An 11,577-nucleotide genomic window follows, 5' to 3' on the forward strand; every position below is an offset into this window, starting at 1 on the left:
ACCCAAGGTTATCTCTATCAGGGAAGCCTTTAAACATTTAAGTGTTAGAGCAAGACAAAAAGAGTAAGAGCCACACATTTACTTAAAAAGTTACTACATGAATGAATTGTGAAGGTAATGTCAAAGGTAATAATACTTTAAGCCTCTACCTGTAAGTTCTTGGCCCCAAATTACAAAAGCAAATGTGGCTGCTGGTCTCCTGCTTCCTTAAACAAGGAAAGTGTCATGAAATCAAGCTCATTGAGGGTTTTGTTTTTTATTTAAGAACATAGCAGAATAGGTTCCTTCACTTTGAAGATGCACTTCCAAAAAAGATACAATAATTTTAATACAATAATTTTAAACAAAGTTAAACCCACTATGACATCTCACTTTTATCCGAAAATATTATTGTTATACCTTTTATTTTTTTATTATTATTTTTTAACCAATAACATTTCCAGGGGCCGAATGAGCGACAACATTGTAAACAATCACAGGAGGCAAGCATAGGAAATTATTAGTCATTTTTGCTGGGAGGTAATAAGAAACACTTGCAAACAACTCTGGAGAGGAGGAAGAATTGCATTGTCTTTAATTTCAAACTTAATTCTTTAAGGAGAAAGATAACATAAACAGACATAAAGGACTCTGAAAGAATTATTTCCTTAGAATTGCAAAGAAAAAATGAAAAAGGACCCACATAATAATTTCTGTTAAACATCAAATACCTAAAATTCTATTAATATATATGTATTTCCCATATAATAAGGACAATATCCGTCAAGCTCAATAATGTATTATAAGTAAAGTGGAAATTTTAGCAAAGGACATATCATACCTGCTTCATCAGGCATGATTTTTCTTCCCTTTGTTGGTGACAAGCTCAGCCGGTTTACCTCTGAGACTATTTCTGTGGGGGGAAAAGGCTATTATCTTCTTTTGATGTGTCTCACTCATCAAATAGTTTCTTAGGTAAGGGAACTTCCTTGTGAAGTAGATTTCAGAAAGTACTGCTATGGGTCCTCCTATCATTGCTTCTTTAGAATTTCCATGATTTAAAAAAAATTATCCAGATTTATTTTTTAGATCAGTATTTTAGGTTTGGTTCCTTTCAACATGCAAAAAACAAAAACAAGGATAAATGCGTCTCATCTTTTTCTTCTTTAATATATTCTTCTCTGGCTTACCAGAATTTGTCTAAAGAGATCATTTGGAGCTGAAATCTTAGAGAGATGAATGGTCTGTTGTGCTAAGGTTTCTTACCATGCAACTGGGCATTGCGCTTCACCGGCTCTCCTCTTTGCTGATATTCGACCAGAAAAGGCACGAAGGCCCAAGCTCTTACAAACAGACTCTTGGCAGATTAGCTGTCGTCAGTACATATACACAGAATATGCCTCCTGAGGCTGCATTTCCTACTTGGTCCTGCATTGGACAGGTGTGTCCTGTAACAACATTCAGTGTGCTGCCCGAGAAGTGATTACAGCAGGTCACCGGAGAATTGGCTCTGGGAGGGTGAATCCGTTCGTGTGACTATCCCTTTGACCTCACAGAAGGCCAAAGTGGAGAAAAATGAAAGGAAGGGAGGAAAGGGGCAAGTGAGGATAAGGAAAGAAGGAAGAGTAAGGAAGGTGAAAACTTAGTTAAAATTCAAAAAGTGCTCACTCCACTTTTTACCAAATGATAGACATTTTAAAACACTTTAATCCCAGGGCACCTGGGTGGCAGTCGGTTAAGCCCCCGACTCATGGTTTCAGCTAAGGTCATGATCTTAGGGTCCTGGGATTGAGCCCTGCTTGGGCTCTGTGCTCAGCGGGAAGCCTGCTTGAGAGTCTCTCTCTCTCTCTCTCTCCCTGCCCCTCCCACTCATGCTTGCTGCTCCCTCTCTAAAATAAATCAACAAAATCTTTAGAAAAATAAATAAGTAAAATAAAATGCACAACGGACCACATCACTTAAAAGGAAAATAAAAATTAAATACTTTAATCCCTAGTGAAAATTTGATTTATTTGTATCTTTTCCTTTTGCTGCCCTGCACAGTTCAGTGATATTCACACTGCAGTAAAGTCCATCATTTTCCAAATGAAGGTCTCAGCCAGACAAAAAGCACTAAGAACCATGTTTCAAACCAACCAAATGGAAAGTGAAAACTGCTGTCACCACGTGGGTGTTTTCATGAGCCCTGAGGGAAAGTGTTTCTATTAGTGTACTACAGTTCTAAACAGCAAGCTTCAAGTTGTTTACATTGATAACTTTGTCATCCATCAAGGACACAAACCTGTTATATGTCAATGCTCAATGCTTTAGACAACATCAGAGATTCAGTATTTATAAAAAAAAAAAAATAGAATCAAATTATTTGTATTTAAGCTAACTAGTAAAATCCAAACTTTATTTTGTCCTCTGAGGATTTTTCTTTATACAATGAAAAGCCTCAGTGAATGGGGATGGTTAGAAGATGTTGGGTTTTCTTTTTATGCTCATCTGGGTTTACAAAACTTTTCCTTCCAAACTGCTTCCTAGACAGAGCACTAGTAACATCATAGTATATTTTTATGAATTTTCGTTGCATCAGGCAGGGTCTAGTCAGAAAAGTAAAAAGGGAAATTATTATTTTAACTGAAAGAAATTCGTTATGAAACTGTTTTAAGAGAGACTGGAGGACTTGCGACCCATTAATGGCTTTGTTTGTCCAGGCCCAAGCTGAGGCTCAAATGTATGAAAATAACTCCTCAGGGAGCTTCTGACATGATAGCACAGAGAGAGACTTGGCTGGTGCAGTCAGGTTCTGAGCTGTCTGACCCATCATCACAGCTCTCCGGGGGCTCCGCTGGGGCCAAGAAGACGACTGGAACACCAGGACTTGGTTTTTACGGAGAGAACTTAGTTTGCCAAAGGAAAAACAATGGCATCCTTTTGATCTTAGGAAGATCTTTTCTGTCCTTGGCATTCATTTACCAGAGAACCCCTCTCAGCTGCTCATCCCCAAGATGAGTGAAGTAGTATAGGATAAAGTATAAATACGAATAAAGTCAAAGAAATAAGAATGAAGTGACATAGAGTAAAATAAAGACCACACAATAAGTAAAAAAGAAAGGACGAGAGGAGAGAAGGAAGGGCGAGAGGAGAGAAGGAAGGACGAGAGGAGAGAAGGAAGAACGAGAGGAGAGAAGGAAGGAAGGAGAAACCAACGAGCTTAATAGGTACTTGAAACTGCACATTTGAATTTTCAATAGGATTTTCTTTGTTCACCAAAGAACTAATAGATCTAAATTAAACGAAAAATAGTTTCAGGTTAGGTATATTATACTTGAAAAGCTTTGCAAAATATCTGGTCATCTCTCCTTATGTTTCCTTTTCCCCTCTAGGGTTCAAATTTCTAGAGGACAGGGTTTAATTCCAGTTTATCACTGTGTTCTGTTCTGTACCTCTCCGGGTAGGCATGGGTCACTATGCTCCGTACTCAATCACAGAAGGAGAAGTGAAGGGATACAACGGAATCACTGCGATGCAGTAAAATGAATATCAAAAACCAAACAACTGAAGTATTTACTGATATATGGCAATGAATGTACATGTGCTTGCATGGATATTTAAGTTATGATATTTCCAAATAATGGGTATTTTACAGCCTTTTTGAAAAATTGTGCAAAACCTTTTCCTGATATAGAATGAACCCGTAAGAGGTGTATTAAGTGAAATAACCAAGAGGCAGAACAACATTAATAGGTATTTTGCCATTTTTTTTAAAGTGTGAGAGAACAGAATGTGCATATATGATTGTTTGTGTATGTCTAGAAAGACATGTAGGAAGGTGGTTGCCTCTAAAATGGACGTGTATAAGACAAAAGAATGAAGACTAGAGGGAAATTTTTTTTATAGTCTATAGACCTTGATTCCTTTTCCTTTTTTTCATATGCCTGCACTCCTTTAAAAAAAATTAGAAATATTCTTAAATAAGTTTTCTTTATCTTATTTTTCTTTATGCTATCCAAATGTATTAATAAAAAATTTAGCTAGCTTTAGCAGAATTTAAAAACCGTTATAACTCAGGCTCATGAAGGCTCTGAATTAGAGAAATGCAGTCATTCAAATCCATAGTATTAACATAGTTTATGTTCAGTTTAAAGGAATCTTTGTATATTTGTCATTTTCAGTATTTGTAGTATTTAAGTGATTAGCAAATTAAGGCACTTATCACCATAGCTTTCTGATTCCCACTTAAAATATGTTATCAATTTTCTTTCTGTTTTACAATTCTTAATAAATCTTTTATTGTGGTACAACACACACCCAGTAAGTACACAAATATCAAGCATATAGCTTATGAGATTTTAAGTACGTATAGATCTGTACAGCCATAATCCGGAAGAGACATAGACTATTTCCAGGATGCAGATGATTCCTTCTTGCCCCTTTCCAGTTATACCTCTCCCCAAGGACAAACCAAGTGGAAGGAGAGGGTGAGTTGCCCCCAGATAGGGCAAACAGAGGAATGAGTTACTGGGGGCCAGTGATGCCTTCAGAGAAGTAGGAACCCCAGGAGAATGACTAAATTTGAAAATACAAGGAAAGGCAACTTAGACGTGGACAGACTTGATGTCTTTGGTGAGAATTTCAAAACCTTATCTCAGAACAATGAAAAGCTACATTCACCACGTGTCTAGCAGGAAACAGATGGTATGGTCAGCCTGGGTGACGGAGCAGAGTTTAATAAAGGGCTTATATACAAAGACATGTGCAGCATTAAGAAAACCAGCAAGAAAAAGCTTGCAGCCTTTCTGTTGAGATCAGGAACACGACAAGGATGCCCACTCTCACCACTCTTGTTCAACATAGTATTAGAAGTCCTAGCAACAGCAATCAGAGAACAAAGAGAAATAAAAGGTATCCACATTGGCAATGAAGAAGTCAAACTCTCTCTCTTTGCAGATGACATGATTCTTTATATGGAAAACCCAAAAGACTCCACCCCCAAACTACTAGAACTCATACAGCAATTCAGTAACGTGGCAGGATACAAAGTCAGTGTACAGAAATCAGTGGCTTTCTTATACACTAACAATGAAAATACAGAAAGGGAAATTAGAGAATCCCTTCCATTTACTATAGCACCAAGAACCATAAGATACCTGGGAATAAACCTAACCAAAGAGGTAAAGGATCTGTACTCGAGGAACTACAGAACACTCATGAAAGAAATTGAAGAGGACACAAAAAGACGGAAGACCATTCCATGCTCTTGGATTGGAAGAATAAACATTGTTAAAATGTCTATACTGCCTAGAGCAATCTATACTTTTAATGCCATTCTGATCAAAATTCCACTGGTATTTTTCAAAGAGCTGGAGCAAATAATCCAGAAATTTGTATGGAATCAGAAGAGACCCTGATCACTAAGGAAATGTTGAAAAACAAAACTGGCGGCATCACGTTACCTGATTTCAAGCTTTACTACAAAGCTGTGATCACCAAGAAAGCATGGTACTGGCATAAAAACAGACACATAGACCAGTGGAACAGAGTAGGGAGCCGATATGGACCCTCAACTCTATGGTCAAACAATCTTCGACAAAACAGGAAAAAAATATACAGTGGAAAAAAGACAGTCTCTTCAATAAATGGTGCTGGGAAAACTGGACAGCTATATGTAGAAGAATGAAACACGACTATTCTCTTACACCGTACACAAAAACAAACTCAAAATGGATAAAAGACCTCAATGTGAGACAAGAATCCATCAGAATCCTAGAGGAGAACATAGGCTGTAATCTCTTCGATATCAGCCACAGCAACTTCTTTCAAGATACGTCTCCAAAGCAAAGGAAACAAAAGCGAAAATAAACTTTTGGGACTTCATCAAAATCAAAAGCTTCTGCACAGCAAAGGAAACAGTCAAGAAAACAAAGAGGCACCCACAGAATGGGAGAAGATATTTGCAAATGACAGTACAGACAAAAGGTTGATATCCAGGATCTATAAAGAACTCCTCAAACTCAACACACACAAAACAGACAATCATATCAAAAAATGGGCAGAAGATATGAACAGACACTTCTCCAATGAAGACATACAAATGGCTATCAGACACATGAAAAAATGTTCATCATCACTAGCCATCAGGGAGATTCAAATTAAAGCCACATTGAGATATCACCTTAACCAGTTAGAATGGCCAAAGCAAGACAAGAGACAACATGTGTTGGAGGGGATGTGGAAAAAGGGGAACCCTCTTACACTGTTGGTGGGAATGCAAGTTGGTGCAGCCACTTTGGAGAATAGTATGGAGATTCCTCAAGAAATTAAAAATAGAGCTTTCCTATGACCCTGCAATTGCACTACTGGGTATTTACCCCAAAGATACAGATGTAGTGAAAAGAAGGGCCATCTGTACCCCAATGTTTATAGCAGCAATGGCCACGGTCGCCAAACTGTGGAAAGAACCAAGATGCCCTTCAATGGACGAATGCATAAGGAAGATGTGGTCCATATACACTATGGAGTATTATGACTCCATCAGAAAGGATGAATACCCAACTTTTGAAGCAACATGGATGGGACTGGAAGAGATTACACTGAGTGAAATAAGTCAAGCAGAGAGAGTCAATTATTATATGGTTTCACTTACTTGTGGAGCATAAAAAATAGCATGGAGGACAAGGGGAGTTAGAGAGGAGAAGGGAGTTGGGGGAAATTGGAAGGGGAGGTGAACCATGAGAGACTATGGACTCTGAAAAACAATCTGAGGGGTTTGAAGCAGCAGGAGGTGAGAGGTTGGGGGAACTGGGTGGTGGGTATTAGAGAGGGCACAGATTGCATGGAGCACTGGGTGTGGTGCAAAAACAAGGAATACTGTTATGCTGAAAATAAAAAAAAAAGAAAAAAAGAAAAAAAAAAAAAAGAAAGAAAACCAGCAAGAAACAGCCTAGCACCCAGGGACAGCAATAACACAGATTCACCACACTGCAGGCTCCAAAGTGCCTGGGGAAGGGCACTGCTTATGGGAATTTGAGGGGATGGCTGTATAGAGAGAGGGATTCCACCTGACCTTTCCTGAAGGAAGTCTACCAACCCCAGGGCAATGTTGCAGAGAGGTTGTCTGGGTTAAATACCTTCATTTCAACTTCCTTACATCCTGCAAGTACTTCTCATTGGTAAAATGCCCCTGGACACACCAGGGCAAGGGGAATCCCTTAATTCTAATCCTAATCTGTGCTCCCTTCTAGGGAAAACAGAGGGAATCTAGTATAGAAACCATGGGAGATACTTGAGAGGACAGTCATTAACTTCAGATTAACTGCAGAGTAGATTGAAAAGCTGTGAAATCTGCAGCAAGAACTCAAGTTAACATGGATGGGAAGGGAGGCCTATTTACAGATGACCATGTATGTCCTTCATTGAATAAATTAATGTCTATATCAATAAATAGAGACAATTTGCCCATAACCTAATAGCTATATATTGCATGCAGCCAGCTAGTAAATCTATCCAAATAGATGATTCCATTTCTATTCAGATAGATTTATATCTACAGACAGTCCTAGTCTAACAACCACATGCCATTGTCCCACACACTAAAAAGCTGGCCATCCCTGTAGTGATCCCTCCGTTCTTGGGAAACCCCTGATGCTGTATAATAAGCATACAGAGGTGGGGGAGGACACGTAACCGAGGCTCTCTCCTTTGACCAAATTTTAATCAGGCTCCTTTAATCCCTGTACTTAGCTAGACCAGATCCTGGGCTTCCCTCTCTGCCTTTGTAAAATCCAGTTTGAGCAAGAATCCTGCTCAGTCAGTTCCGCAAAAATCTCCCACCTTTGGTATCTAACCAGCTTCAACCTCTTATCATTCTGGCCCGCCTTCAGCAAAAATTCTGATGAGTTAGTCTAGCAAGAAGTTCCTTTAACCCTGGTGTTTCCTCTTAGTAATTTTCCACCTACTGTCCCATACCCAGTTCTTTGTGAATAGATCCCCACTGGAGTTTGTGGGAGTCAGAGTTGAGTCCAATCTCCCCTACAATACAAACCATGCTGTAGTAGCCTCCCTTGAATAAAGTCTGTCTCGCTACCATTGATGAGGGGATGAATAATTTATTCTTTAACACACACACACCGCGCAGTGATTTTTTTTAATGATTTTATTTATTTATTTGACAGACAGAGATTACAAGTAGGCAGAGAGGCAGGCAGAGAGAGAGGGGGGAAGCAGGCTCCCTGCTGAGCCGAGAGTCCAATGCAGGGCTCAATCCCAGGACCTTGAGATCATGACCTGAGCCAAAGGCAGCGGCTTAACCCGCTGAGCCACCAAGGCGCCCCTACAATAAATAATTTTTAATTAAGAAAGACAATAAAGTCAATAGAAGTTATCTTTCTATCCAGAAAGAAAGAAATGGAGTAAAATGAACTCATTTCAACTAACTTCAAGGACAAACTAAAACATTACTTCTTTATTTATGGAGATTGATTGGCTTATGTTTATATCTATGTTACATCTATCCATATTATTTGTACTTCAGAGACCTCAAATTAATTTACAAGTAAGTTTTCCAAACAAGCAATTATTGATTTGAAAAACATTCAGTAAGAAATGTGGGAATTACTAGAGACCTGTTGGAAAAGATTTAGGAAGAAGACAGAAGCAAAATGTACATAAAAGATGTCAGTGCCTTTACTAGTAACAGCTTGTAAGAAACACTTGGTTCAATGCTGAACAAGCGTGTGGGATAGGTACTTGTTTTTCCAAAGAAAATCATATACTGGTGTCCCTGGAAAGATAGTAGGTCTAACTTACGTGATTTTTAAAAAGGAAGAAATATTACAATGGCAAGATGTGGATCATTATCACTTTACAAAATAGTCCACTATTTCCAAGTTTCAATTATTAAAGGAAAAGGAGGAGATTTCCATTTAAGAATAAAATACATTTACTCAGTAATCATTGAAATGGACGAATCCGGCTTACAATCCTGCTTAGTGGTGGGGTTCCACAAAGACAGGGATTCTAAGGGAACATTATGAAAAAGAAACAATCCAAACACTTAACTATGACTATGAAAAGTGATGTGAATTAGGATGCAACTAATATTGCTGAAAATTAAATTACACAATATTAGAGCACAAACAGTATGAAACCCTAATTTTCTATCTGAAACTCTGTGAGATACAAAGGAATTCAAAGATTGCCAAAATAGTCTCACCCGGCACTGGCAGATGGCAGAACCAGGAGAGGATTCAGAAATCCCAGCTTCTGTGCTCTTTTCCTTCACCTCTGTATCTCCTCTGTCTCAATGAAGTAACAAACAAGGAGCCTAATATTTTCACAGAATTTTAACTTATCCAAGGAATATTCAGTTGACTTCATTCTCTCCTTTCCTACACTCTCCTATAGAAACACTGAATAAAGAAGGACTTTATTTCTTTTTGAATTAAGAAGTTTTTTGTTTTCCCCACCACTCAAACCATGGTGCCCTAAGAAGCATGTCCACAATCTCATGACACCACACAGCCCACTGTCACAGCACCATTCATCCTTCCTACCCCTTGCCTGCCTTCAGCTAAAGAAGTCATTCTTGGTACAAATCAATAGTGCGTGTCCGAGATGAGAAGATCTCCCAACTCAGGCAGAGTTTCAGTGCCTTTCTGAACCATCTGTAGGAAAAAACATAGATGATAGGGTTGCAGGCTGAGTTGAAGTATTCAAACCAAATAATAATGTCAAAGATCAGTGGTGGTGTGATGAAGTTAAGAAGGCTGTCAACCAGCGTGTCAATGGTGAAGGGAAGCCAACACAAGAGGAATATCCCCACAGCGATGCCCAGAGTCTTGGCAGCTTTTCTTTCACGTTTGGAAGCCCCAGCCAGGTTTTTGCTCAAGGTGTTGATCTGTTGGGCCTGCCTTGTGGCAACCACAAAAATCTTCACATACAAGCTGATCATGATGAGGCAGGGGAAAAAGAACATAGGAAAGTTTAGCCAGCCCCAAAACTTATTGAATAGCAGTTGGCAACTGCCAACACAAGGCATCTCTTCCAGCCACTGACTGAGTGCATTCTCTACCACATCTGTGTAGAGGAAGAAGGCAGTGTAAACTGCTGGGATCCCCCACCCTGCCAGGATGTACCTGACGGCCACCCTGACCGTGAACTTGGAGGGATAGATCAGGGGCTCACAGATGGCACAGTGGCGGTCTATGGAAATGAAACAGAGATGGAAGATGGAGGTGAGGCAGAAGAGGGTGTCCAAGTAGGTATGCAGGTGGCAGAGGAAGTCTCCAAAGTACCAGCAGCTCTCTACTGAGCGAACGATGCTGAGGGGCATCACTAGTAGACCCAGAAACATGTCAGCCAGGGCCAGGGAAAGCAGTAAGAAGTTGGTGGGAGAGTGAAGCACTTTGAAGTAGGACACAGCAAACACCACAAACAAATTTCCTAGGACCGTAATCACCATGCCTAATGCACAAGCCAGGTAGATGGCCAACCGAATGTCCAGAGGATGGATTGTCCTGGGGCAAGACCCGTTCACCTGGTAGCAGAATGTTATGGAGAGTTCTTCAGCACCTTGGATGAGGACAGCGCTCATTTATGATTTCTTCTTTTCCTCTCTCTCTGGGAACTGGCCACCTGTCCCACCCCCCAAAAAAGACATAGAGGAGAAACTGAAGAGCGGTTTGGAACCTAGTACAATTTCCTCAGGTACTGAATAAAATGTGCTCCAAAAATCAAAGCAACATGGGATTTAAGATCTCTCAAGAGTCACTTCTCTGCTAACTCTGTTTTGTCTGACTGGGCACTTTTGAAATTAATGTAGACTATATCTTTAAGGAAAAAGAAGAAGAATGTAAGTTAAATGTTCCCACAAAGACAAAACAGGCAATGTCACAGTAGCATTATACAATTATTGAGAGGGTGCCTCTGCCATTTTGATAATTGCACCCATTGTCAAGTGTAAAGTGAGACTTTAAGTTATAAGTCTGAACCAAAGGAAGAATTCATTCTTTGTAACAAATCATCACTTGGGGAAGGAGTAACTTCTGGCTCCTCCCTTCAAGACTTAAATAAAATGACAGTAAAATCCACAGCTTACGATTTTTAATTACATGTCACCTTTTCCTAGAAAATCATTCAAAATGCAAATAATTAAAAGAATAGAGAATGACCTGATTTCAGTTCTGCTGCTGCACAATTCTTAAAGAGAACACACATTGTTTATACATCTCTAAAGAGCTATGTGATTTGAAAAAGTATTTCTTCTATCTTAACACTAACCTGTGAAATTTTAAACAAGTTTTAATAAAATGAATTCAACATTTCTAAGCTGCTTACATAGGTAGGAATCAGAATCACTTCATCAGAAGAAGCCCTCTTATAGCAGGTGAACATAGGTATGTAGAATTCTCTCCCAGCAGCAAAGATGACAGATGTGCAATCAGGATATGATTTTATACTCCAAATAGAAACTAGTCCTCAGTGTGTATGTCACACAAATGAGGGCTAGAGGAGCACCAAGGGACCTAGTTTGCACTATTCACAAGCCTCAGTAGTTTGAGGCTCCTGCTTGGGACAGGATCACTTATCCTGCCAATTAATTAGAGATCATTA

The 11,577-nt window shown here is 39.3% G+C and overlaps 1 protein-coding gene across 1 annotated transcript; it reads right to left on the reverse strand.

The window, feature by feature from the left end:
• Positions 1 to 9,544: 9,544 nt before the first annotated feature.
• On the reverse strand, positions 9,545 to 10,558 carry LOC125102874 (trace amine-associated receptor 5-like). Its single transcript, XM_047734476.1, has one exon. The coding sequence runs from the start codon at positions 10,556 to 10,558 to the stop codon at positions 9,545 to 9,547; it is 1,014 nt and encodes a 337-aa protein (XP_047590432.1).
• Between the last annotated feature and the right edge of the window lie 1,019 nt (positions 10,559 to 11,577).

This window comes from Lutra lutra, chromosome 6, assembly GCF_902655055.1.
Source record: "Lutra lutra chromosome 6, mLutLut1.2, whole genome shotgun sequence".
Taxonomy (NCBI): domain Eukaryota; kingdom Metazoa; phylum Chordata; class Mammalia; order Carnivora; family Mustelidae; genus Lutra; species Lutra lutra.